We start from the raw sequence: 27,918 nt of genomic DNA, 5'->3' as shown, positions 1-27,918 counted from the left end.
AGGCCAGTTGCTAAAGGGGCGGGAGGGGAGGAGCCCTCGGGGATCCTGTTTCAACAAACTGTTTCTTTCCCGAGAAGGGGAAGGCGGGGGCGAGGGGGAGAGGGACCTATTTAAAGCTACCCAGTGGCTTGGGCTGTCTCTGTCTGCCTGCCAGGGTCTCCGGCTGCCCCAGACGGGCCGGTGTGGGCTTGGGACCCTCTGCAGCCTAGGTCCCCTCAGCCACTCTGCCCCAAGATGGGTCGCGGGGTGAGTATCCCCAAAGAGCAGCGTTGCTGTCTCTGGGGGGTGAGGGAGGGGATAGAGAAAGGATGAGGTGGGAATGAGATGTGGAGGGGAGGCCAGAGAGAAGCCGAGCGAGTGGGAGTCTGAACTTGGACCTGAGTGTCTGAGCGACAAACGCGTGTGCGGGTCCCATGGGGGCCCTGGCAGGCTCAAGTGCCCTCCTATTCTCAGCCCTCAGCCAGAGCCTCCCACCCACGCCCCCACCGGCTCTGCTGCTCCCACGCCCGCTTCTCTCTGGTCTCCGCACTGCTCACTCTTCGCCTGGGCAGTCCCTCCTCTCTCGCCGCATCCCCTGGCCTCCCCTGGGGAAGCCGTGTTCTTCCGCCTTTGCTTGGGAGGGGGGTGCCCCTAGAAAACACCCACTCCTCAGGGAAGGCCAGCCCGAGAGGATGGGGTCTATGTGAGACTGGACAGGGGCAGGGAAGCTTCCCTCTCCCAGGTCACCCAGGAGTTCCGGACAGCAGCTCCAGGAGCCTGAGTGCCAGGGACAGCTGGGAGGGGTGCGGGAGGGAGAATGAGGAGCCGCCAGCCCCCACCTCGGCACCCCTCCGGATGTCCCCGGCAGTGTTGTCCCGGGCTCCAGGCCACGGCTTTGAGGACTTTCCCAGAGACTGGTGAGAAGTGCATCCCCTCCCAGCCCACCCCTGCCCGTGGCTGCCAAGGGGGAAGATTAACAGCCACATGGGGCGGGCAGGGACTGGGCTCAGAGTTCTTGGAAATGAAATTCCCATATGGAGAGAAAAGTGACCCAATCCTGTACCATCCTGTGCCTGGCCGCTTTCCTTCTGCGGAATGCTGGCAAAAGAGGCGTGGAGCGAAAAGGCACCATGAGCCATGGGAGGGTGCAAGGGGGAGGGTGCAAGGACGTGTTCTTGCACTGAGCTGAGCAGCTGGGGAAGCTCCAAGCCTGGACATCAGGGTTCCTGATCTGGGGTGGGAGCTCTGAATAGACCCCGAGTGCCTGGTGCGTGTCCCCTGGTGAGCACAGGTTCTTCTCCCAAGACTGCAAGCCCCACAGATGTGCACGGATGAACACCTGCCTGGCGTCTGTGCAGGCAGATGTGCGGATGTAGGGTGCAGACATAGATGCCCCTGGGCAGGTGTGTGAGCGGCTGTGAGCCTGCCCTTAGCAGCCAGCCTGTGAGGTGTGGGTTTCTGGCCAGAAGAGGCACTACTGTGGGAAGATACTGGGACCTTCCACTGCATCTCAACATCTCTTGCTGCCGGCAGAAAGGGAGTCCCCTGTTGAAGAGAAGCAGGCTTGGGGGGGGGGGGGCGGGGGATCAGACAAGCCCCTACTCTCCCACTAAATGGAGGCAGAGGAGGGGATGTAGCCCCTTCCCTATTTCACCTATGGACCCAGCTCAGGAGGTCCTTCTTGGGAAGTGACTTGACCTTGCTGTCTCAGTCTATCTTTCTGCCCTAGCACCTGCAGACCCTAAACCTCCACCCCCACTGGTTGTGGGTGAAGCAATAGCAAGACGCAGGGCAGATTTGGTCTGCCTGGCATGAGAGGCCAAATGAATATAGGGACCTAGCGCCTGGACCTTAGAGTCCAACCACAGGAGACCCCTGAAGAGGAAGGCACTCACTATCCACGTCCTCTTCTAGGGTTGCCTCCTGTTCCTTCCTCCCTGCCTTTCTGTGTTGGAGCAAGAATTAACTGTCCCCCAAGCACCCGGTGGCCATGAAGGGCAGCGTGGGAGTTGGGGGAAGGGACAACACTGGTGGGAGGGAGCCCGGCCTGCTCCAGCTGCCACCAAGAGGCTGGTGGCGGGGGGTGGGGGGCCCTGGCTGGTTTCCAGCTGCCCCCACTCTGTCCCAGCCTCTGGCTTCCTCAGAAAGAACTCTCTGTTCTCCTTCAGCATTCACGATCCAGCGACGGAGACTGTGGTTGGGGGAGGGCGTAGTAGTGGGGGGGGGGGCGGTCCTTGCTTCCTCTCTTTCTTTCTCGCCTGGGCAGCCGCTGGCCCCAAATCTCCACAGGCTCCTGGCTGCAGAGCCTCAGGTCCTTGCCAGGACAGGAGGAGGGGGAAGGGGCAGTGTCCCAAGCGTTGAGCCCTGGGGAGAACAGGGTGGGAGCTTGGTGAAAGGAGGCACTGCATGAGCTATGTGGCTCGGCCTTAACCCAGCAGCCTGGAGTGCTTGGGCCAGCGAGTTTTTCCAAAGCACGTGTTTGAGTCTAATGTCCATATACTTGATTTCACGTCTGGAGGTACAGAAATTCCACGGGGCCCTGCTCCTCTGCCCCCAGCCCAGCCCCCTCCTGTCTGCAGGCCCCGGGCCCTGAAGCTTGTCCAGCTTGATCTCTTGCCTCTGGTCCCTTTTTTTTGCTTTTCTACCGTGTCTCAGTCCCGTGCTGCCAAGGACAGAGTGGGGCCTTTCAACCCATTCAGTGAAGTGGACCCTCTTAAGTCACCTGGGGAAGGCAGAGGCGGGAGCACTCCCAAGCTGGGCTGCTTCTGTCTCCCCAAGATCGTCAGCCTTTAGGAAGCCAAAAATAGATTGGACGCAGATGCTTCTGAGGACAAATTCATGGTTGGTGGCCTTTTCTGAGAAGGGCGCTTCTGAGTAACAGCTTCCAAGAGCTTTTACCTTCTAGAGTCGAGGATCTCAGACCACAGCGGCGTCCACCGCCCACTACCTCTCCCACCCCCACCCTTGCTCAGATTTCCACCCTGTAGGTGGGAGAGGTGTGAGCTCTTGGGATCAGGGCAGCTGCCACAGCCCAGGGATTGCCCCTGACACTGTGGTGGTTGTTTTGTTTTTTTGTTTTTTTTTTGTTTTTTTTTTTTTTAAAAAAAAAGCATTATCCGGGAGCCCACACTATTCCATGTGACACCACAGTGGTGGATATAGATCCACAAGCACTCATCCAAACCCACAGATTGTACGAGAGTGTATCCCAGGGTAAACCACTTACCTTGGGCAGTAACCGTGTGTCAATGGCTCATCGGTTATAACAAATGTCCCCTCTGGGGTGGGTGCAAGATGTTGGTAGTGGTGGAGACTTCCCTGTGTGTGGGAGCAAGAGATGGAAGAGAACTTTCTCTAATTTCCATTTGTTTTTGCTGTGAACAACCACAACAAAAAATTCCCCCCAAAAAATCTATTTTAAACAAACAAATCTCCCTAAACATATTATCTTGCAAAAAAAAAAGACAAAAGTGGCTGTTGATATTACCCAGGTGTCCACTCTTTATGGGGAAGAAAATCAAGCTACAGTGTGATAGAGAAAAACTCAGCATGCCTCTAGGTCCGTGGAGAACAGGCGTGGTGGGGCACTGAGTGGCTCCTCTGTGACAAAGCCTGTGTCCTGGGGGAAGAGGAAGGGGAGGCAACAGGAGGGGGAGGGCCATGAGAAGGCACCTTGCTTGCTCTCTAATCACGCTGTCCAGAACTCCTTGTCCCCTCCTATCCTGTCACCCCAGGACAGCCACCCCTTGGAAGGGGACATTTCCCTTCCTTTCCCCAGAAGTTTCCTGTGGGGCCCCGGGCAGGCTGGCCGTGAGGAGATCGTGGGCCCTGGAGAGAAAGGGGCCTCGTAGGCTGCAGTCGAAATGCCCACGGGATCTCCCCCGGCCACCTGAATGCCTGGGCCTAAGACTCACACAGGCTGTAGCTTCAGATCTACTCCCAGATACACTTCCTTGTGTTTCCAGACACACAAGGATCCCTCCTACCGCCTCACCCACCTTCTGACCCAGTGCTGCTTGGGGGCCCCAAGCCCGGCGAGCTGCCTTCCACGAATCACAGGCAGGCCTTCCAGGCAGGAGGGAGACGCTCCCAGCACACACACGCTCCCCTTTCCTGGACGTGCTCTGACCTCCAAGCAGCGACTGCTCCCAGTCTGCAGCGCTGCTTGTTCCATTTCTGCCACTCACCACCTGACCCTGCCCTGCCCTAATCCCTTTTCTGCCCAAAGACTCTCCATCCTCCAGATGCCTCTGCCCCAAGTACAAGAGCCATCGTGTTGGGCAAAGACACTGCTTCAGGGTGCTGCTTCCCTCTCACCTCCCTACCCCGCATTCACTCCTTTCCAGAAGTCTCCTAAATAGTGGGGGATAGTGGCTTTCAAAATGTGCATGTGGTTTGTTTTGTGCTGAGCACCAGCAGGGTCCTTTCCACAAAAGAAATCACAGCAGAAGGCCAAGTGTGAAACTGCTGCAGACCTAAACAGTTCCTGAAGTTCAGACATGGGGCCCATGGCTCTGCCACTCATCCACACCCACAGAGCCTGGAGCCCCTTCCCACCTCCTCCAGGATGGTCATTGCCTTTAAGTCCACCTCCCAGTGCCTGGGCTCCCTGGCCACCTGGTGTGGGCAGAGTCTCCAGCCCGTCCTCTCTGATCTCTGCACACTCCTTCCTCCTCCAGGCCGGCCGCGAGTACTCACCTGCCGCCACCACCGCGGAGAATGGGGGTGGCAAGAAGAAGCAGAAAGAGAAGGAACTGGATGAGCTGAAGAAGGAAGTGGCCATGGTGAGGCCCAGAGCCCTGTCAGCCGGGCGGCCCCATGCCCCTAGCTTCACCCCTTTGTCCCTGTGCCCTCGCATGCATCGTACACACCTACAACAACCTCCTTCCCCAAAGTAACCAGCTTCCCCTCCCCAGGATGACCACAAGCTGTCTTTGGATGAGCTGGGCCGAAAATACCAAGTGGACTTGTCCAAGGTGAGTGGGTGTGGGCACGAGGCTTCTAAGGACGGAACTCAAGAGGTGAGAGAATCATGCAGGTTGCAGAACCAGAATGCTACCTGCTTTTCAGGTGAAGAAACCCAGGCGCACACAGCTCCGACTTGCCCAAGGTCACACGGCTAGTGATGACAGAGCCAGAATTAGAATCAGGACCCCCTGCTTCCGCATCCAAAGCTGTTTCCTTGTGTACCCTGGAAGCCAGAACTCCTCAGGACCAGGCCCCAGAGCAGGTGTGAGCAGGGCCTGACTTCAGTGACACATGGCCTCTCGTGGAGCCGACACACGTGAAATAGGGAACGAGTCCACTTATTCGGTCATTTGCTCTTCCCTTGCGGTGTACATCATTTATGTCCATTTCTCTTTCCAGCAACCTGTGAAATAGATCTTATAGACCTGATTGTTAAAGCAGAGACTCAGTCTGTGACCAAAACTTCCCCAAATCACAGAACAGTAAGTGGCACAGTCAACCTTGCCAAGCCCAGTGTTTTGAAATGAAAAAAGAAAACATTAATCAAAAATGTAGTGGGAGGTGCTGGCATTGTAGCATAGTGGGTAAAGCTGCCTCCTGTGATGCCAGCAGCCCATATGGGTGCCGGTTCAAGTCCCAGCTGCTTCGCTTCCGATCCAGCTCCCCGTTAATGGTCTGGGAAAAGCAGCAGAAGATGGCCCAAGTGTTTGGGCCTCTGCCACCCACGTCGGAAATCTGGATGGAGCTCCTGGCCTTAGCCTGGCCCAGCCCTGCTATTGTGGCCATCTGGGGAGTGAATCAGTGGATGGAAGATTGCTGTCTCTCAGTTTCTCCCCCTCTTTCTATAACTCTGACTTTAAAATAAATAAATAAATCTAAAAAATTCTTAAGATGTAGTGGGTCCCTACCCCTTCTTGAAGGCTTCCTGTGGGCCTGACTCCCCTATCTAAATTCTTTTTTTTTTTTTTTTAAGATTTATTCATTTACAGCCGGCACCACGGCTCAATAGGCTTATCCTCCACCTTGCTGCACCAGCACACCGGGTTCTAGTCCCAGTCGGGACGCCGGATTCTGTCCTGGTTGCCCCTCTTCCAGTCCAGCTCTCTGCTGTGGCCAGGGAGTGCAGTGGAGGATGATGGCCCAAGTGCTTGGGCCCTGCACCCCATGGGAGACCAGGATAAGTACCTGGCTCCTGCCATCAGATCAGCACGGTGCGCCGGCTGCAGCACACCGGCCACAGCGGCCATTGGAGGGTGAACCAACGGCAAAAGGAAGACATTTCTCTCTGTCTCTCTCTCTCACTGTCCACTCTGCCTGTCAAAAAAAAAAAAAAAAAGATTTATTCATTTACTTGAAAGAGTTACAGAGAGAAAGAGAGAGGGAGAAAGCTTCCATCCACTGGTTCACTCCCCAGATGACTACAAAGACTGGCACTGGGCCAAGTTCAAGCCAGCACCAGGAGCTTCATCTGGGTCTCCCATGTGAGTGGCAGGGACCCAAGGACTTGGGTTATCCTCCACTACTTTTCCAGGTGCATTAACAATGGAGCAGCTGGGACTCGAACCAGCACCCATATGTGATGCTGGCATCACAGGAGGCAGCTTCACCCACTGTGCCACAACACTGGCCCCTGCCCTATGTAAATTCTATGCCCCTGTTCTTTATTTTCCTTAACACTTTTCACTGTCTGGCATTACTATGCATTTGTTTACTGCATGCACCTATTGTGAGGACCCAAGATCCACGAAGCATGGGCCTTGTTGTTCCTTTTTTTAAATATATAAAATGACTTACTTATTTATTTGAAAGAGTTACAGACAGAGAAGGAGAGACAGAAAAAAAGTCTTCCATCCTCTAGTTCACACCCCAGAATAGCCGCAATGGCCAGGGCGTGGCCAGGCTGAAATCAGGAGCCTGGGTCTCCCACATGGATAGGGAGACTGGGTCCATCTTCTGCTATTTTCCCAAGTGCAATAGCAATGAGCTGGATTGGAAGTGGAGCCCCTGGGACTCAAACCAGTGCTCATATTTGATGCTGGCATCCCAGGCGTTGGCTTAACCCGCTGAGCCACAATGGCAGCTCTGACTTTGTTGTTCTTGTCCATTTCTGGATCCCCAGACTTGATAACCATACCTGGCAGGCAGTAGGTGTTCACTGTACACTCAGTGCATAGATGAGTGAATGGGGCAAAGATAAATAAGAAATACTCCTTGCTTTCAAGGAGCTCAGGGTCTAGCATAAGAAAGAAATGCAAACATAGATTCCCAAGACAATACAGTGAGTGTGTCTGTAGAAGCAAGCACGGGATGCCAGGCAGATCCAGAAAAGGGCATCTGAACCAGCCTGCAGCTAAGGGCACAGGGCTGGGGGAGGCCCTCCATGGACAGTGACAGGTGACTGCCAAAGCCGTGCGACAGTGACAGTTCGTGATGTAGGCTGCTCTTTGAAGCCTTGGGGAAAGGAGGAATCTGGAGGAAGAGAAATGCAGTGAGGACCAGTTGAGGTCTGTTTCCAGGGAGCTTAGCCAGGCTGCGTCCAGGAGAAATGCTGTGGCCCTGGACACAACTGGAACCACAGTCAAAATCCTCCCGAGCCTTCAAGGCCTCCAAATCCCACCTCCTCCATGTGGTCCCGCTTGATGGTGCCCTACCCCTTCCAACCAGGAGGGATTTTTCACTCTTCACCTGGACGTTATTCCTCGGCCAGTGAGCTGCTGGGGTGTGGTCAGGGCTGAGTTGGATCTGAATGCATGCTTGCCTCCTCAGGGCCTCACCAACCAGCGGGCTCAGGACATACTGGCTCGGGACGGACCCAATGCCCTCACTCCACCCCCGACAACTCCTGAGTGGGTCAAGTTCTGTCGCCAGCTTTTTGGGGGCTTCTCCATCCTGCTGTGGATTGGGGCCATCCTCTGCTTCCTGGCCTTTGGCATCCAGGCCGCCATGGAGGATGAACCATCCAATGACAATGTGAGTCGGCACACGTGACCCCTGGACCAGCTTATGGCTCCATCCTTCCGCCCTGAGCCCCCAGCATGATGGGGTCAAGGAAGGCGCATGGAATAAGATACTCACGTCACAGTCCCACAGCCACACCCAACCCTAGACTTCAGGCTAAAAGAAGGCTGAGGGTATACACATGGAAAATGCACCCCTCAAAACCCACACACTTTGTACAGAATGAGACAGCCCCTCCCTGCTCCTTCCCAGTACATCCTGGGCCTTCACCCCTTGGGAAGTTCTAGTCCTGGGGGACTCCCTAAGGCCTCCCCTGCCCCTTCTGTCTTAGGACGCTAGAGGTTGGGAGCAAGCACTCTCCCGATCCATGCTCACTCCCAGTCACATACAAAGGTCTGTGCTGTCATCCTGGATGGCACTGATTGCCCACCATAAATGGCAGCTGCCCCTCTGGCATGGGGAAGGGCAGGTGCCTCACACACTCTCTCTTTCCCAGCTCTATCTAGGTGTGGTGCTGGCCGCTGTGGTCATCGTCACCGGCTGCTTCTCTTACTACCAGGAAGCCAAGAGCTCCAAGATCATGGATTCCTTCAAGAACATGGTGCCTCAGGTAGACGGCAGGCCTGGGCTCTGGGCCGGGGCTTACAAAAAGAGCCTCTAGCTCCCCACCCAAGGACCTAATTGTGTTGCTCACAGAACAGGGGGTTGGTGGAGGGTGAGAGGAGGGCAGGGTAGAGACAAGCTTTTCATGAGCTGCCCGTGGCCTCCCCACAGCAAGCCCTTGTGGTCCGGGAGGGAGAGAAGATGCAGATCAATGCAGAGGAGGTGGTGGTAGGAGACCTGGTGGAGGTGAAGGGTGGAGACCGCGTGCCCGCCGACCTCCGCATCATCTCTTCTCACGGCTGCAAGGTGAGAGGCTCCGCCACAGCTAGTGGTTGGGCAGATAGAGGTGGCAGGGGACCAGGTCATGGTTTAAAGTCTAGGATACCTGGGTCCAAATGTCAGTAGCCCTCCCGAACCTTCTCTTAGCATGCAGTGCTTCGTCCTGTCTCCCAACATCTCTGTGTTATGAACGCTCTATGCCTTTGATATCCACTTTATAACTACCATGTGCTGGGGCCAGAAAACGTGTCAGTTGTTGTCTGCATGCTCACATTCGCTATCTAATTCCGCTCTGAAAGAACAGTCAGGCAGGGCTGCTGCATGTGGCCACACAGGTTGAGCCCTGAGCAGCACCAGGAAGTGCCATTTTCATAGACTCCACTGCTAGAGGCTCCCCTGGTAGTGGTGCAGTGCAAAGGCTGTTTACATTCCCCACTTTACAGATGAGAAAATAAAGGCCCGGTTGGTTAAAGAAATAACCCAAGGTTCCATGCAAAGCCAGTATGAGCCAGGGCTGCAAACCAGAGCAGGGGCAGTTGCTGAGTAATGCCATAAATATGCGATGAGGACAAATGTAATTTTGTCCCTCAAGTCATGAAGATGGAGTGTGCTTGGAACTGGCTCAGGAGACAGCTCTGTGTGCACAAGTGTTTGTGCCAGTCTGATGACTGCATCCCCCCCTCCTCAGGTGGACAACTCATCCCTAACGGGCGAGTCGGAGCCCCAGACCCGCTCCCCCGAGTTCACACACGAGAACCCCCTGGAGACCCGCAACATCTGTTTCTTCTCCACCAACTGTGTGGAAGGTGAGCAGCCGGGCTGCCCAGGGAGCTCCCCACCCTGCACGAGGGAGGGAGGGGTCTGAGGACTGAGGCCCTGGTCAGCGCTGGAGTCCATGATGGTGCAGAGCGGGCAGCTGGGGCGATCAGGAGACCCTGAGTGGTACACACACAGCCCCCTTTGGAAAGCAGGCCTTTGGTCAGGGTCAGCGTAACTCAATGGAACAGTCAGCAAGACCTCTGTTGTGTCCACTCCTAGAGTGGGCCCCAAAACCTTCAGACACTGGGTCAAGACTTCTGTGCGTGCATGCACACGCACTCACACACCCACACACACACATGCCCTGAACCAACCTTGATTGCTAGGAGTCCCTGGTTTCCTATGCGTCCTATGGCTTGTGGTTCTGTATTTAACTGCTTCCTTCCTCCCACCCTTTCTCCAGCCAGATCCTCAGGCTGGCAAAGGATCACAAAAGCTTTTAAGTCAGATGCACACCTGAACCCTCCCTCAGGCTGCAGTGAGGTTACTGCCACGCCCAGTGAAAGTCCCCACCTTGCACAGGCTGTCCAGTGTGCCCCCATCCCTGTTCTGGGTTTTAGAGCCAAACAAGAAGGGTCAGGAAGAACTTCCGGAGCCACCGTCACTGAAAGGCAGGGGTTCGCGGGGCCAGCGCCGTGGCTCACTTGGTTAATCCCTCGCCTGCGGCACCGGCATCCCATATGGGCATCGGGTTCTAGTCTCAGTTGCTCTTCTTCCAGTCCAGCTCTCTGCTGTGGCCCGGGAAGGCAGTGGAGGATGGCCCAAGTGCTTGGGCCCTGCACCCGCATGGGAGACCAGGAGAAGCACCTGGCTCCTGGCTTCGGATTGGTGCAGTGCCAGCCATAGCGCTCATTTGGGGAGTGAACCAACGAAAGGAAGACCTTTCTCTCTGTCTCTCTCTCACTGTCTATAACTCTACCTGTCAAAAAAAAAAAAAGGCAGGGGTCCAAGCACAACTGGAACCCTTGCCCTGTGTGTTGAAGTGAGTGGGCCGAGTCAGGACTGACTGAATAAGGAGCAGTGGGTGAGCGGTGGTGGGAGACAGACCTGGACCACAAGCCTCTGAAAGTGGGGTGAAGGAGGCCTGTACCCCAATTCCACACCTTTCCCCTCCCACTACCTGTTTCTCAGCACACTGTGTTTCTCCAGGGTTGGAATTACACTGAAACCCACCACACATTAAATTTCCTGAATATTTAATGTGCTGAGATTCTGAAGCTTCCTGTACATTCCCACAATTGATTTATGCACAAATGCCTAGTTAGATATTCCCATTGCTCACTTCGTAATTGGCTTTGAAGAGAGGAGAGGAAACGAATGGAACTAACATTTGTCAAATGCCTACTATGTGCCATAGTGTTTAATTATTAAGACAACCCCTAGGTAGGAATTCAGCAAGGGTTGAACCCCAGATTTGATTGGCTGCAACATACATACTCTATCCACTACACCACACTTCCTTCCCTGAAGACCCCTGCAGTGCCATACAAGGGCTGGCAATTGCCCAGCTTCTCACATAGATTCATGCTTAGTGTTGACAAAGAAAATCTGGAGAGTATGGTAAATAGAAAATCCATATTGAGTGCTTTACTTTGTGCTCATAATACACTTTTGGATGATATCAAATACAAGATTGATTTCACTGAAATGCTGCAGGCACTTTTTATTTTACTTCTTCAATCTCTTCCATTTGAACTTGGACCTTAATCACATGACTTCTCTCCAGGCCCAAGTGCAAGGGGAAATAATTTGCTGTTGTAGGAGCTGGGGTTGCTGTCCTGTACAGGAAGGACAAGCCTGTGTGAGGCACAGTCTCCTGGAAGTGGCCTCCAGGGGCTGAGTCTTTGGCTCATTCTCTCTGTGATGAGCAAGGTTTCCCCTGCTCAGGGTGTAGGCTGGGACTTCAGTCCCTAGGAGCCCCAACGTACCTAACCTGCTGTCCCTGTGTATGTTGTAGGCACTGCCAGGGGCATCGTGATTGCCACTGGGGACCGGACAGTGATGGGCCGCATAGCCACTCTCGCCTCGGGCCTTGAGGTCGGACGGACGCCCATAGCCATGGAGATTGAACATTTCATCCAGCTGATCACGGGAGTGGCCGTGTTCCTGGGGGTCTCCTTCTTCGTGCTTTCTCTCATCCTGGGCTACAGCTGGCTGGAAGCAGTCATCTTCCTCATCGGCATCATTGTGGCCAACGTGCCGGAGGGGCTCCTGGCCACCGTCACCGTGAGTGGCTCAGGCTGAAGTGTCACCAGGGGGGAGGTCTTGCTACCCCTTCCTTGTAATGACAGAGGCACAGGGGCTTGTTGCTTGCCAGCAGTGTTCCTCTTCTGTTCCCTGAAGTCACAGATCAGATGCTGAACCCAGCGGTCATTGAACACATAGCTCAGAATTTGAGTCTGAAAACCTCAGGTCCACTGTGGCGCTTGCTCATCACCCGTGTGCCTGTCTCCTGCCTGCACTTGGGCCCGTCCCAGCCAGCTGTCCTACAGAGGCTCTCTCAAAGGTCACCAGTGACTGACCAGCAAATCCAGTGACCTTTCTCACCTCCCTGCTGTGAAATGGATACTGCTGTGCGCCGTCCTGGAGTTCTGTCCTTTGTTCGTGGCTGTGATGTGCCAGGCCCTGGCTGTCTTCTCCTCTCTCCCCTCCTTCCTCTCCCACCCTGACTCTCAGACCTCAGCTCTCTGCTCATCAATTTTTGCCCCTGGAGTGAGCCCCTCTCCTCCCACAGTCCCTAGAGCCCCTTCTGTGTAAGTGGCTTTCACATCGCTTCTCTCTCTCTCTCTTTCTCAAGCTCTAAGTCAAATATCCTCATCTCTCTGCTGTGTCTTGCACATGAATATACCCCATGATCTCAAGTCAACGTGGTTAAAATCAAACACACTCACTTTTACAACTACATTCCACCCATTCCTGTTTGTGGAGGAGGATCCAGAGGAGGAGAGCCATGGTCTAGGGTGAGATCATAGCCAGCTGAGGCTCCAGGCTTACCTGGCCTTTATTCTCTCTCTACCAGGTGTGCCTGACCCTGACAGCCAAGCGCATGGCGCGGAAGAACTGCCTGGTAAAGAACCTGGAGGCTGTGGAGACACTGGGCTCCACCTCTACCATCTGCTCGGACAAGACGGGCACCCTCACCCAGAACCGCATGACCGTCGCCCACATGTGGTTTGACAACCAGATCCATGAGGCTGACACCACCGAAGACCAGTCTGGTGACCGGGCACTCCCGAGGCAGGGCGGGAGTGGAGGGGGGACACTAAGGGAGCCGGCGTGGCGGGACAGCTGGGGTGCCATGAGCGTGCCCAAGGGGAGCCACAATCCTGATTCTCCCTCCTCTGCTCCCAGGGGCCACTTTTGACAAGCGATCCCCAACCTGGACGGCCCTGTCTCGGATTGCTGGGCTTTGCAACCGTGCTGTCTTCAAGGCTGGGCAGGAGAACATCTCTGTGTCTAAGGTAGGAGGTGGCCGTTCCCTTTCCCTTTCACAGTCCGTGGCTACCTAGTGGGCCTCAGGGCCCTTCTCACCCGGTCCTCCACTCCCTTCTGTGACGCTGGATTCTCTTCTCTCCCGGCAGCGGGACACGGCAGGCGACGCTTCCGAGTCAGCACTGCTCAAGTGCATTGAGCTCTCCTGTGGCTCAGTGAGGAAGATGAGGGACAGAAACCCCAAGGTGGCAGAGATTCCGTTCAACTCCACCAATAAGTATCAGGTCTGGACAGAGGGAGAGAGGGACAGAAATGGGGCAGGGGACAAAGCCAAAGGGAAACCATTAGTCAGAGGAGGAGGAGGAGGCATCTGAGGATAAAGTTCTCTGGCTGTTGCCTCAGCCCACATAACAACTTATATGACAACATGTCTGCTTGCAATTAACTCCTAACCCTTATTGCACTCCTTTCTAGAAACCAGCACCCTCTCAGCTCTTCTTCTCACAACTCCCTGTCCACCAGCCACATTCCTGTAACTTTTACATCCCATTCAAGGGAGCCACACTTCTGTGGAGTCCCTCAGCTTTGAGGCACCTGTTAAATGCCAGGAATGCAGTCTCCACCAAGTTCTGAATCAGCATACAAGTAGAGCCCCTGTGGCCAGCGTTGGGTAGGGGGCGCTGGTGAGCGGCACCCAGCCCCTGGCACAGGTCCTGTCTTAGTGATCTTAATGACTGTGGAATGAATGAGTGTCCTACGGAGGTGACTGTCAGATCACATGAGTTGGGACTTTCAGGACTCGACACCCCTCTGCACAGAGGTTCTCCCTTTGCTGGCAGTCGTTAGTGAGCTGGGCTATTGTTTAAGGGTGAGGGCTCCGTACCAGCCACAGCTCTGTACCAGGCTCTGTGCTGGGCCCTGGAGCTCCTGAGATCGGCACAGCCCCATCTATAACCGCCTGTCTGTTCCCCAGTTGTCCATCCACGAGCGAGAAGACAGCCCCCAGAGCCACGTGCTGGTGATGAAGGGAGCCCCAGAGCGTATCCTGGACCGGTGCTCCACCATCCTGGTGCAGGGCAAGGAGATCCCTCTTGACAAGGAGATGCAAGATGCCTTTCAAAACGCCTACATGGAGCTGGGAGGCCTTGGCGAGCGTGTGCTGGGTGAGGGCTGGAAGCAGGGAGCAGGACTGAGAAGGGAATCCGGGCAGCCCCTCCAAAACTCTCACTTCTCCCCCTCTGCCCCGCTTCAGGCTTCTGTCACCTGAACCTGCCCTCTGGGAAGTTTCCTCGGGGCTTCAAATTTGACACGGATGAACTGAACTTTCCCACGGAGAAGCTCTGCTTTGTGGGACTCATGTCCATGATCGACCCGCCCCGGGCTGCTGTGCCAGATGCTGTGGGCAAGTGCCGGAGCGCAGGCATCAAGGTACCCCTCCCTTCCGACCCTCCGTCCTGCCCTCCCCGTGCCATGGGCCTGCGGCAGCTGATGCCCTGGTACACTCAGGCCACACTGGCCTGCTACCCACTGACTGTCCACCTGCAAGGAAAGGTCAGCCCTTCCTGGAGCTCTCACCCTCGCCCTGTTGCTTAGGGCTCACTTTCTCATGCCCATCCTCCCCTCCCTGGTCCAGCTCACTGTCCCAGCATCCAGTGCATCTTCCTTCTCGTTTCGAGCAGCAGCTGGCATCCCTGTCTCAGAGACCAAGCGGCCCTACCATCCCCAACTCCTGCCCACTCTCTCTAACCACTGGGGCTGGAGGTGGCAGACGTTTGTCTGTTCCCATTCCTTATCCTGTAACCCCACCCCCTCCTGCTCAGGCACCTCTCTGGCTTCTCTTTCCAACCACAGTTACCTCGCATGGTGCTCCTTTTGTTCTTCATTCAATAAGAATTTATAATTTACCAACTGTGTATCAGGCACTGTGCAAGTGCTGGTGTTAAGCAAAGATCTCTTCCATCTTGGAGTTAACAGCTTGCCACCATCCCCCTTTCCTGATCACCAATTCTGATGCTATCACTTGCTCTCCTTTTTTTTTTTTTTTTTTTTTTTTGACTTCTCACCTATTATGAAACCAATGCAACTCAGACTGTCCACTGAGGGCCAAGTACTAGGCTAGACACCAGGGAAACAAAGGGGAATAAGGCATAGGGCCTGGACTCCATGCCTCCTGATCTCTCAGAGGAAGCAGACACGCTTGCAGTTAATCACAGATCTATTGGTCATTGAATATCTGCTATAAGTTAGATACTCTTATAAGAAAAAGGCAGTTTTTAAGCTTTTATATAAATCAGGCACTGTTCTAAGCACTAATCCTTGTGATCTCAATCTTCACCATGCTGTGAGTGAACGCAAACTAGTATTTTCCCTTTGTTACAGAGAGGGACACTGAGGCGTGAAATTACGAGTCCAAGGCCACACAGCTAGCAAGCCATAGAGGCAGGATTTGAAGCAAGACAGTCTGCAGGACTCGGTGCTGTGTCTGTATGAGATTTCTGAACCCTTCCCACCCGGCTGCCTCCGTGGTGGGCATCATTGTTCCTATTTAGTGATCAAACAAACTGGAACTCGGAGTGGGGAAGCAGCTTTCCCAACATAGAGCTTCCAGTAAGGGATAGACTGGGAATGTGCAGTGTGCTCTGCTTACCTGGAAAGCCCAGGCTCCTCCTGCTGGGTCAGTGCTCCCGCCAGGACCAGAGCCCTCACAGCAGCTGGGCAGTACCTCCATGGGAAGACAGAGCAGGGAGCAGCTAACTCTGCCTCGAGGAACTGGATGGTGTTTGACGGGGGGATGATATTTGATCTGTGCCTCTGTGCCTTGAAGGCTGAAGAGTATTCTATTGGGCAGTGAGGAAGGGAAGGGTGTGTCAGGACCAGGGAACAGCGTGTACCCTATGTGGGGCTACACTGTACGGGGTGCGTGAGACAAGCTGATGTTTATTACGTCAGACCCAGTTGTAAGGGCTTGACTTAAATGCCAGGCCTGGACTCCATCCTGCAGCCACAGAGGCATCGCAGGGCAGGCCTAGCTTTTTGGAGACTACCTGGATAGAAAAGGGTCTGGATTTGGGGCTGACCTGCAGTTGGGAAGACAGCTCAAAAGGCTGTTGCAGTAGTTCAGGCAAGAGCTGATGACCTGAAGGAGACCGGCAACAATGGGAGCAGGAGGAAGAGTCGTGTCTGAGAACCTGGTGACCACACTGCATGCGGAAGTTACAGAAAACACAGGACAAAGGGTCAGAATGGAAAGAGGGTGGTGTCTTAGGTAAGAAGGGAGCAGAGGCGGAGGTGTGGCGGGAGTCGTCAAAGTGACTTTGGTTCTGACCTTCAGAATATGTAAGACAGCCAGGGCGAGATGTCCCGGGGAAGGTTTGGATGTGGTCAGAACTGGAGATCTGAATTAAAGGCTCGCTGATGAATACTGTGTTGTCCAGGAAGGGAATGTGGGTGAAGAAAAGGGGAGAGAATGAAACCCTGGGCCTCACCTGCATTTAGGGGCAGGTGGAGGAAGACGAGCCAGGGAGGAGGGCAGAGGGAGGTGAGACCCAGGCTCCCATCCACTGAGTGCCCACCTGAGGCTCCTTACTCTTCCTGAGTCCCTGGGAATGTAGGGCTGACTTCCCCGCTCCTGCTGAGAGTGGGCAAACCGACTTGTCTCAGGTCCTGTGGCTGGAGAAGGTCATGTTCGGACTTAGATCTGCTGCCCAACTCCAGGGCCAGTGCTCCTTTCCACTAGGCTGCTGCCCTAGGAGGCTGCAGAGAGGTAGTGGAGGCAGGAATGGTGGAGCCTGGGAGCCATGGGAGGGTAGGTTTTCCAGAAAGGGTGCTCTACAGTGCCGAACGCCTTGGAGGATCAAGGGGGATGAGGACTGCAAAGATGTTTTTGTTTTTCCATGGGGAGTCCCTGTGGCCTTCATGAGGGCAGTTTCAGTGGCATTGGGAGAGAAGGCAGTGGGGCCCAAAGACACTTAATTCTCAGGCCTCGTGCACTTTGCCCTGCAAATGCTCTCCCAAGCCGGCTCTGATCCCCCTGCGCTCTTAGGAGCCTCCTAACCAGTCTGCCAGGTGAGGCCCTTCCCCCTACCCCAACTCCACACATTCTGCAGCAACAGCGGTGAGTGCTCTCACAGTTAGGGCAAGCTGGGGGAGGGATGTCACAGGCAAGGGAACAGCGTGGGGGAGGCAGGGACACTGTGTCCATCTTCTCCCTCTCTGTCCAGTGAGACTGCTGCAGCTGTCACATTAGGCACTATGAAAATCAGCCCCTAGTTCTGGATCCCTGTGACCCTGAGTAACACGTGGGCCCCCTCTGGGAGCTGGCTTTCTTTTCTGTTTGAGGGAGCTGTTAAAGCATCCCCCAGCTCTGACTGCCTTGCAGCCCACAAAATGCAGACTCCTAAAACATCTAAAGAACCTGAAGAACTGAAAACTGTTGGTCCCCTGAATATGGCACAACTTGTCTTTGTCTCTCCCCTTCAATCACCCAATCAATACACACGTGCACGTGCACACACAGACAAACACACACAAATACATGCACTCACACACATGAGTTCCATTATCTGGGCTGGGTTCTACCAGCCCAACACCTAGTGATCTAGCTTTTTCTGACGTTGGGAGAGGGTTGGGAGGGGGAAACCCCTTCATTCTGGTCCCCTTCTCTCTTCTCCTTCCCATAAGGTGATCATGGTGACTGGGGATCACCCGATCACGGCCAAGGCCATTGCCAAAGGCGTGGGCATCATCTCAGAGGGCAACGAGACAGTGGAGGACATTGCAGCCCGGCTCAACATTCCAGTGAGTCAAGTCAACCCCAGGTGAGGCCTTTGCAGGTACCCTCCCCAACCCCTCATCAACACCTCCTCTGCCACTCAAGGCTTGAGGGTCCCCTGGGAGGATTTGAGCAGCCTCTCCGGAACCTTCTGACATTTCTGTGACTGCTTCCTCTGTTCTGAGTGTGTGTCCAGGCTGTGAGCGACCTTGGGGGTGTCGTGTTACCTTCCTGATCTCTATTCTCTCAACTATACAATCAGGATGCTGTCTACACTGTAAGGCGGCTGTAGGAAGGCATAGGGGACAGAGGGACAGGGCTTTGCCTTGCAAACCCCACTTATGACTATGATAGGAAAGATGTGCATGGCTTCCTCAGAGAGAAGGAGCACCAAGAGGGAGAATTGCAGCAATGGGGAGCCACCTCAGCAGGCAGACTGAGGTCTAGAGGGCTGGGAGAGGCAGCAAGGGCCGGCACAACACAGGGAGTCAGCTGTCTCTGCCCCCGCTCCCCAGAGAAGCCAAGGCGTGTGTGGTGCACGGCTCTGACCTCAAGGACATGACATCAGAGCAGCTGGATGAGATCTTGAGGAACCACACAGAGATTGTCTTCGCCCGCACATCTCCCCAGCAGAAGCTCATCATCGTGGAGGGCTGTCAGAGACAGGTGAGCAAGGCGGCCAGGAGGGAATGGCTAAGGGGACAGAGCAGGGAACAAGCGCTGGCCGTAGCCTCATCCTCCAGGGCTGGCTGTCTCGGATCTTCTCCCCAGGGAGCCATCGTGGCGGTGACGGGTGATGGGGTGAATGACTCCCCCGCGCTGAAGAAGGCAGACATCGGCATCGCCATGGGCATCTCTGGCTCTGACGTCTCGAAGCAGGCAGCGGACATGATCTTGCTAGATGACAACTTCGCCTCCATCGTCACGGGCGTGGAGGAGGGTGAGGGGCTGCTTGGGCGTGGCGGGCGTCCAGCGTTTCTGATGCTTCCTGCATCTCTCTCCAAAAGACTCAACCCTGGGCTTCCGGGCCGCCCGGCCTGCTTTAGCTCCCTCAGGCACCATGGGCAGCCGGCCTCGGGGCTGGGGGTGGGGGCGGTCCCCCTGATCTCCCTGATGCCCTCAGAACCTCCCCCCAGGTCGCCTGATCTTTGACAACCTGAAGAAATCCATCGCCTACACCCTGACCAGCAACATCCCCGAGATCACGCCCTTCCTGCTGTTCATCATCGCCAACATCCCCCTGCCCCTGGGCACCGTGACCATCCTCTGCATCGACCTGGGCACCGACATGGTGAGGCCAGGGTGGGCTAGGGGGCAGGCGAGGTGGCCGCAGCGTGCGGGGTGGGCAGCGGATGGAGGAGCACCACCCCGGGGCAGCAGACGAACCTGCAAACGTAAAGACAAACCCCGGGGGCCTGGAGGGTAACAGGCTCTTAACACCCAGCTGTGCAGTTGTGTCAGAGACCTTCAGCCTGACTGTTGGGCTGCCTGTCATCTCCTACACCCCTCGAACGCCCTCCCCTCCCCCACACCCGCCCCACACAGGTCCCTGCCATCTCCTTGGCCTACGAGGCGGCTGAGAGTGACATCATGAAGCGGCAGCCACGAAACCCCCAGACTGACAAGCTGGTGAATGAGCGCCTCATCAGCATGGCCTACGGACAGATCGGTGCGCCAGGCCCCTGCCAAGGAGGACCCCCCGACCCCCCTCCCACCCCCGCCAGAGGCTTCCTGTCCCAGATTGTGGAGGGCTGAGCCCTAGGCATCATTCCAGGACAGGGCCCAGCTCCCAGGGGTCAGGGACTTCCACCTAGCTGTGAGAGGCCGGCCCCTTGTGCTTCCTCCTCTGACTCAGACCCTGCCCGTTGCCCACCACCCACAGGGATGATCCAGGCGCTGGGTGGCTTCTTCACCTACTTCGTGATCCTGGCAGAGAATGGCTTCCTGCCATCACGGCTGCTGGGAATCCGCCTCGACTGGGATGACCGGACCATGAATGACCTGGAGGACAGCTACGGACAGGAGTGGGTGAGTGGTGCCGTGTGAAACTGAGATGCACAGAGGGGCGAGGACGAACGCCCGGTGGGAGTGGCCAGGAGTGGCCACGTGACACTGAGGGCAAAGAGCCAGGTAGGTGGCTGGGGTTGGACAACAGCCCTGGCACCGTGCTGCGTCCCGGTCCTGCGCCTTCCTCTTGACACGCTCACCTCTCTCCAGACCTATGAGCAGCGGAAAGTGGTAGAATTCACCTGTCACACGGCCTTCTTCGCCAGCATCGTGGTTGTACAGTGGGCCGACCTCATCATCTGCAAGACCCGGCGCAACTCGGTCTTCCAGCAGGGCATGAAGTGAGTACCCGGCTCTGCCCCCATCCAGGGCCCACCCACCCACCCGGGCAGAGCCACCAAGACATACATGCCAGGCTCCCACGCAGGTTGCCTCCGCCCACTGGGTCCAGGTCTGCTGAGCTGGCTTCAGACTGTAACTCTCCAACTGTGAATCCGTAGCCAGATTTGCAACGGATGAGAGTGACGGGACTTTCCGACGGGTTCCCATTTTGCTCCTAAAATGTGTTTTATAATGTGCTCCTCCCTGCCTCCTTCCCTTCCTTTCCTGTCTCTTCCTTGAGTACTCCGCTGTCGGACTTCCCCAGCCCTAAACCCGGGTGTCCTGTGCTCCCCACTCCGAGGTCTGTCTGCCTGGGTACTGGCAGTGCCCAGGGTCGGCTCAGGCCTTCCTGCAGTGAGCTACCCCGTGCCAGGCACCTCACTGAGTGCCTTGTGCTCACTGTTTTTGGTTTATTTCCTATAATCTGTGTTTTTTTTAAGATTTATTTATTTGAGAGGCAGAGTCGCAGACAGAGAGAGGGAGAAACGGGCAGAGAGGTTTTCCATCTGCCGATTCACTCCCCAAATGGCCGCAATAGCCAGAGCTGGGCCGATCCAGAGCCAGGAGCCAGGAGCTTCCTCCAGGTTTCTCACATAGGTGCAGGGGCAGTGGCCCAAGCACTTGAGCCATCTTCTGCTTTCCCAGGACATTAGCAGGGAGCTGGATCAGAAATGGAGCAGCCGGGACTTGAACCGATGCCTGTATGGGATGCTGGTGGAGGCTTAACCTACTATCCCACAGTGCCTGCCCCTTATACTCACTCTTGAACCTCACAATGGCCCTCTGAGCTGGGTAGTGCTACATATGTTTAGTGGATAAGAGGCCCTTAAAAGGTTAAACAATGAGCCAGCATCACCAAGCTGCTAAGAGTTTGCCTGGGTCTCTGAAGCCCAAGCCCTGGGATCCTCCCCTACAAGTAGTGACTCTGCTGTCACACAGCCTGGCACCTGCAAGGTCCTCAACACTCAAGCGGTGATTCTAGCACAGGTGGTGGTGAGGCCAAAGGCATCGGGCTGCTTCCCTATTTTTCCTCCAATGGCCACACTTCCCCAAATGAGTTTTGTCATGATCTCTTAGTTTGCGGAAGAAAAAAAAGAGGCTAAAATTCTGAATCAGTACCAGTTAAGAACCTAAGGAGAGCAACGTGAGAAGTCTGCTGGATAAATAAAGGTAACACGAAGGATATGGGGTGGGACAGGGGCACATTTGGCCTAGTGGTTAAGGCGGAGCTTGGGATACCGGCTCCCACGTCAGAGGGCCTGGGTTTGTCTCGGCTCTGCTCCAGATCTCAGCTTCCTGTCAATGCACTGCCTCCCTGCCACTCCTGGCTTCAGCCTGACCCAGCCCTGGCTGCTATAGGCATTTAAGGAGCAAACCAGTAGATGACAGATTTTTTTTTCTCTTTCTCTCTGTCTCCATCTGTATATCCGTAGAATCCAGACTCCAAAGACTTGGGCACAGTTCTGGGGCCTGGGACTTACCATACAGGGCATGTGTGGCAGGAAGGTGGGAATGCAGCCAAACGGGCTCAGCCCAGCCCATCTGAGAGGCAAAGGCGAGAGAAGCAAGACAAAGTCAGGCCTGGGACAAGTCACCTGGCCTCAGAGTGCCTCCGGTCGCCCCTTCGAGCCCTGGGCCTCCGGGGGTCTGCAGAGTTGCTGTTTGCATCATTTCACAAAGCTCTCTGGAGTCAAGCTCTTGCCTAGGAGAAGCTCCCAGGCTGGCTAACCTGTGGTCCTTGGGCAAAAACCCAGAGAACAAACCATGAAGTGAAGGAAGTACCTGCGTGCTAACTCACAGCTCTGTTTGAAAGGCATGGATGTTTCTGATTCATTTCCAACGAGGAACAGTATCCCTTAACAAACACAGCTTGAGAAACAGAAGTCAGTTAGAATGTGGTCTTCATAGAAAAAAAATAATAAGAGGGGTCCTCAGAGAGTGGAAATGTGGGCACCCCTGGCGTCAGCCTGAGGGGGAGCCATGCACAGGGGGATGGGAGGCTGAGCATGGCCAGGACGGGGCACATGGCCCTTTCTAGAGCTTTCCAACATTTCCACCATTTCCCCAGCGGCATGATGGTGGAAAGGTAAAACCTGCGTTTACAGGGAAGGAGTCTGAGGCTCGGGGAGGTCACAGGTTGCTTACCTCCCAAAGCTAGGAAGCAGCAGCGCTGGGCACAGAGCCCGCCCCTCCAGCTCCAGGAAATGCCCTCAGAACCTTGTTCCATCTTGCTTTTCGACACTGACACAGCTAAGGCACACCAACCACGCACCGTGCAGGGGCTAAGGTGCTTTCCACACGGCCTCCTCCTCGGCGACTGTCGACGGTGGAACACCACCAGCAACTGCGGGACAGGCTGGGGATGTGCAGGGTCTGCGTGGGCCTGGGCTCTGCATTGAAGGAACTGTCAAATCGCTTTGCTGGGGGAGGACCCCTCTCAGGCCCTGGCCAGAAGGCAGGCTGGTGCTGACCAGCCAATCTCAGGACAGAGCATGGTCCCCCCATGCTTGAGAAACATTTACTGTGTGACAGACAGCAATCAGAGGTAAACTGGGTAAGCAGGAAAAAAGGTCCTAGTCATGCAAAGCATGAAAATAGGGTGTTTGAGCCGGCGCCACAGCTCACTAGGCTAATCCTCTGCCTTGCGGCGCCAGCACACCAGGTTCTAGTCCCAGTCGGGGCGCCGGATTCTGTCCCGGTTGCCCCTCTTCCAGGCCAGCTCTCTGCTGTGGCCAGGGAGTGCAGTGGAGGATGGCCCAAGTGCTTGGGCCCTGCACCCCATGGGAGACCAGGAGAAGCACCTGACTCCTGCCATCGGATCAGCGCGGTGCGCCGGCCGCGGCGGCCATTGGAGGGTGAACCAATGGCAAAGGAAGACCTTTCTCTCTGTCTCTCTCTCTCACTGTCCACTCTGCCTGTCAAAAAAATAAAAAAATAAAAGAAAATAGGGTGTTTGAAGAAAACATAGGAAGACGTCATTCATGGTCCTTCGTTTCCTGCCTGCTCTTTTCCTTCCAGCCCCAGGAGCGTCTCTGGATCTCTTTCTGCAACCACCACCCCCTTAAATGCTACCCACCTGGCCGGCGCCGCGGCTCACTAGGCTAATCCTCCGCCTAGCGGCGCCGGCACACCGGGTTCTAGTCCCGGTCGGGGCGCCGGATTCTGTCCCAGTTGTCCCTCTTCCAGGCCAGCCCTCTGCTGTGGCCAGGGAGTGCAGTGGAGGATGGCCCAGGTGCTTGGGCCCTGCACCCCATGGGAGACCAGGAAAAGCACCTGGCTCCTGGCTCCTGCCATTGGATCAGCGCGGTGCGCCGGCCGCAGTGCGCCGACCGCGGCGGCCATTGGAGGGTGAACCAACGGCAAAGGAAGACCTTTCTCTCTGTCTCTCTCTCTCACTGTCCACTCTGCCTGTCAAAAAAAAAAAAAAAAAAAATGCTACCCACCTTCCTGTCTTTGCCTTTCCAGGAACAAGATCCTGATTTTTGGGCTCCTGGAGGAGACGGCATTGGCTGCCTTTCTGTCTTACTGCCCGGGCATGGGTGTGGCCCTCCGCATGTACCCCCTCAAGTGAGTGTCTTTGGGTGGCCCCAGGAAGAGGCGCAGCAGGGCCTCAAGCCCCTCTGCGGTCCACGTTCTCTCACATTTGAGTGCTACTTCCTGTGACCCCTGTGCCGGCCTCTGATACTCCTGACACTCTCCTCTGCTGCTTTCAGGGTCACGTGGTGGTTCTGTGCCTTCCCCTACAGCCTCCTCATCTTCATCTATGATGAGGTCCGAAAGCTCATCCTGCGCCGATATCCTGGTGGTGAGCACCTGTGCACCCCACCCAACCCCCAGCAAAGTCTGACCCCCCCCCCCAGCCTCCCTGCTCCTGCTCCTCGGCACCCTCAGACCCTAGGGTGCAGGTCCCAGGAGCCTGAATCTGTGGCACCTCTTCCTCTCTGGTTCTAAGTCCCACGTACTTCAACAATTGATCTCCGAAGCCTCCCCCTTCCACCTGGAGTCACCGAACATCAGATTTGGGCCCTTCAGGGCCCTCTGGTCATGACCCCCACATTTGACAGATAAGGAGAGGAGGCACCGAGGTGGATTTATTTGCTCAGTGTCAAAAGCAAGGAATAGCAGAACTGGCACCGGAACCACACCTCCTTCCTAGGCGTCAACCGACAAATTGTTATCGTTTTCCCAGCAAACGTTTTTGAGCACTTGCAGGAGGTTGCCAATGGCTGGCCTACAAACCAGATACGGTGCATAGATACTGTGGGATGTGGTCTGCCCAATATGTTCTGGCTTGGTGGTGTTTTAGCTGGCCCAATGTGACTTCTGAAAAGTCAGGGTCACATTGCTGCACACCAGCCATGGGCAGCTGCTCCCTCAGTCACGCACTAACTACCTGGACAGCTGTAGGCACCTGCATTCTCACCTGCCCTGTGCTAGCCCACCCTCACCTGTGCTGAATCCAAGTCTTCTCTAAAGGCAGGCTTGGCCCCTCGTCCCCTGGAATCTGTGGCCCCAGGCCCTGGCTCCCCTTCCTACCCACCCTCCCACAGCTGCTTCCCTCTGCCTCCTTCAGCAGGCATCTCTGCCACCTGGCCTCAGTGTCCCAAGCCCTGGGGACATGGATCTCTTGCTTCCTTTTCAAGATCACATTGCAACCCCAACTCTCCCCCCACCAACCTTTGCCATCTCTCCAACAGGCTGGGTGGAGAAGGAGACGTACTACTGAGCCCACTGGAAGAAGAACCAGGCACGGAAAGATGGGGTGCTCTGGAGGTGTTGCAGGGATGGGGATGGGGAGGAATGGAAAAAAGTGGGGTGGGGTTTGGGAAGAGAGAACAAGGCCACTCTGCAGGCGTTTGGGGGTGAGGAGTATGCCTGTGGTGACCGCCCGTAGACCTGACTGTGAGCATCCCTCCCCACATCCTCTTCCAGCCTGCTCCACCATGTTGTCTGTTTGTCCTGAGGAATGAAGGGTTACCCAGCCCCACCCTTGCCCTAGCCCTATACTCCCACCTCCTCCTTGAACAGATCAACATCCAAGGGCAGGGACCTGTCTTATCTGGGAGGAGGCGGCCCTCTCAGGTCACCATGTGCCCCTTTATCTCTCTGCCCTCCCTCTGCTTCTCACTTTGACGGCTCCCTAGCCTCTCCCTGATTCTGTCCCCCTCAGTGTCCCCACTCCCTGGAACTTGAGATCACAAAAGGCTCTCCCCGTGAGGCTAGAAGGGGCAGCTGGTTGGAGAGCCAGGCCTGTCTCCTGGTCAAGCTTGAGAGAGGGACTGGAGAAGAGAGCTGGGCAGAAGTTGGGAGGTTGGGGCATGGAAATAGCAAAGAAAGAGACACAGGAGAGGATATGGGGTGCTTTTGAAAAGACATGAGATGTGTCTTGACTCTCCGGATAGGCATGGCTCCAGCTCCATGTCCTGCCCTTTTAGAATCCCCCACAAGCAGACCAAATTCAGATCTCAGCAGAGTAGCAGCAAGGCAGGAGCAGAAGGCAATTCAGGGAGCTCCACAGAGAGGCCACAGAGCTCCCCCGAGGTCCTCTTGGGCCACAAGAACCCCAGCTCTCTCAATCGCATGTGCTCGGTAACACCCCATTGTAGCAGGTTCTGTGCTGTGCAGAGAGGGACAGCTGCCAGCTCCTCCCCGGCCCCTCCCACTCCCAGCCGCCTTGTGCCCGTCCTGCCTAGCCTGCGTCATTCCAGGACGCTGCCAAGCCAGCCCTGGAAAAGGCGTTCCCTGGCCATTGGCTAGAATCGGGGTGGAGAAGTTCCCAGAGCCAGCCTGTCTTCCCAGGGACCCATGGACTCAGCTTAGGTCATGAGCACGGTCAGAGCCTCTGGACAACAAGAGGCACAGTACCAGGAGCACCTGCCTTTGACCTCTCAGCAAGTGTCCTTCACGGGGATGGTCACTGCTCCTGCTTCCCCTGAGATGGGAGTTGGTCTCAGGTGTCTGCGGGGATACTTCCCTTTCCTTTACCCTCTCCACACCCGACAGTTTTGCTTTGCAGGCAGTTCTGTCTGTTCTCTGAGCCTGGCTTAGAGGACTCTGGGAATGTCCTGTACAGAGACCCCCTAGGTGAACCAAGCAAGTGAGGGAGACAGCTAAGGACAGTGCAAGACCTGGGCAGAGAGGAAGAGAGCACAGAGGACAAACAGCAGGTCGGACCTACAAACAGCCTCCCAGCCCCTGTTAATTCATTGCACTGGAATTTTTGCTTTATCAGAGTAACTTGAAGTGAGTGCATCATTGCTTTCGGCTCTGAATAGGCTCTAAATAGGAAACCATATGAGTTTGGGCCCAATTAATTTGAGTTCATTGACTGTGGACAAAATTTTATATTTGTACATACAATAAAATGGCATTTGTCTGATAAATTAAGAGCATACGCACTATTGCTAGGGGTGGCATATTTAGTCTGCCTAAGACAGTACTTTTTAGGCACTTTAGCAATACTCATTTAGATGTAGCAAATGCATGGGCTAATTATCCTCAATCCCTGTGTATCTGTTAAGAGACATCCATCTACAGCATCTTCACTGCTGATCTTTGTAAGACGTTAGTTTGAGACACTACGTATGTACTTGAAAATAATAAAGTTACATTTCTTTGTGGGCAAAAAAGGTCTTCCATAATTCAAATTTCTATACTTCACACAGGCCTCCCTCCCAAATTGTGGTGTTGAAATGTGTGCTGTGGCAGGCTGTGGCTTGTAGCAGAAGCACTGAGAGAGGGTGAATGACAGGGCTGGAAGGGACACGATGTGGGAACAGAGGATGGTGCAGAGGCCAGAGGGAATGAAGTGAGCTTGCAGTGAGCTTGCAAAATAACCTGGAAGCAAACACACTTCGGAAGGCTGTGGGAAAATGGGATGCAAAAATGCTTATTATTCTGGTGCCAAAGAAGTTTTAAATCCATGCATAGTTTCTGCACAACACATATTTTAATAAACTTTTTGAAGACGCCTCATATGTGTGGATTTCAACATTTTTTTGTGCCAAAATCTTTAAACTCAATGCTTCATGCATTTTTGAAGCCTTCTCATGTAGCAGGGGCCTCTTTCCTCATGGCTGATCTTACCCCAAGAGCCACAGAGGCTTAGCCCAGGACAGAGAAGAGCTTGTGAGTCTTTGAGGGCCCAGATCCTTGGGGTGTTCCTTTTCTGTTCCAAACCAAAGTCAGGCCATTGTGAACCTGATGGAGTGAGGGTAGCAGGCAGTGAGGGCCCCACAGTTCTGAGAGCTGTCCTTAGGGGATGAGGGTAACACGGACAAAAGCCTTGGAATTCCCTTGAGTAGCAGGCATCGGCGAGCTTCATAAGCTGGATGTGAGGCAGTCAGGAGGGACGCGTGTGTGCTGGAGATGCAGGCGTGGATGGGAAAGGTGATTCTCCTAGGGGCCCCCAGGAATGGGCGAGAGGCAGACTCTGGCTCTGACAGCCTCCACCAGGCTCTCAGAATAACAGTCACAAGTCAGTTCTGGACCAAGTCACGTTGTGGTGCTTTTATTCTAACTCTGTGGCGGTGATGGCACGTGTAGTAGCCGTGGTTCTAAGAACGTCAACTGCAGCTTGCTTTGTGCCCTAACAACCGCAAAGTTTCAGAGAGAGATCTGACCAGAGGAACTTCATTAAAGATTCCTTTAATCCCAACTCAAGAACTGTGTTCTTTTTTTTTTTTTAAGGCTTATTATTTCAAAGGCAGATCAACACACAC

General features: G+C 55.0%; 1 protein-coding gene across 1 annotated transcript; it reads left to right on the top strand.

Moving 5' to 3' along the window:
- The first annotated feature begins 44 nt into the window (after nt 1–44).
- ATP1A2 (ATPase Na+/K+ transporting subunit alpha 2) lies at nt 45–26,826 on the top strand. Its single transcript, XM_051858472.2, has 23 exons — nt 45–246; nt 4,659–4,763; nt 4,896–4,955; nt 7,714–7,917; nt 8,402–8,515; nt 8,680–8,814; nt 9,476–9,593; nt 11,564–11,832; nt 12,626–12,824; nt 12,958–13,067; nt 13,188–13,322; nt 14,012–14,201; nt 14,291–14,466; nt 17,719–17,855; nt 18,325–18,475; nt 18,581–18,749; nt 18,946–19,100; nt 19,355–19,478; nt 19,692–19,837; nt 20,027–20,157; nt 23,663–23,764; nt 23,911–24,002; nt 24,895–26,826. The coding sequence occupies exons 1-23, from the start codon at nt 235–237 to the stop codon at nt 24,921–24,923; spliced, it is 3,063 nt and encodes a 1,020-aa protein (XP_051714432.1). The 5' UTR covers nt 45–234; the 3' UTR covers nt 24,924–26,826.
- Nucleotides 26,827–27,918: the final 1,092 nt, after the last annotated feature.

The sequence above is a fragment of the Oryctolagus cuniculus genome, chromosome 7 (genome assembly GCF_964237555.1).
Source record: "Oryctolagus cuniculus chromosome 7, mOryCun1.1, whole genome shotgun sequence".
Taxonomy (NCBI): domain Eukaryota; kingdom Metazoa; phylum Chordata; class Mammalia; order Lagomorpha; family Leporidae; genus Oryctolagus; species Oryctolagus cuniculus.
This window is presented reverse-complemented; position numbering and strand designations above follow the sequence as displayed.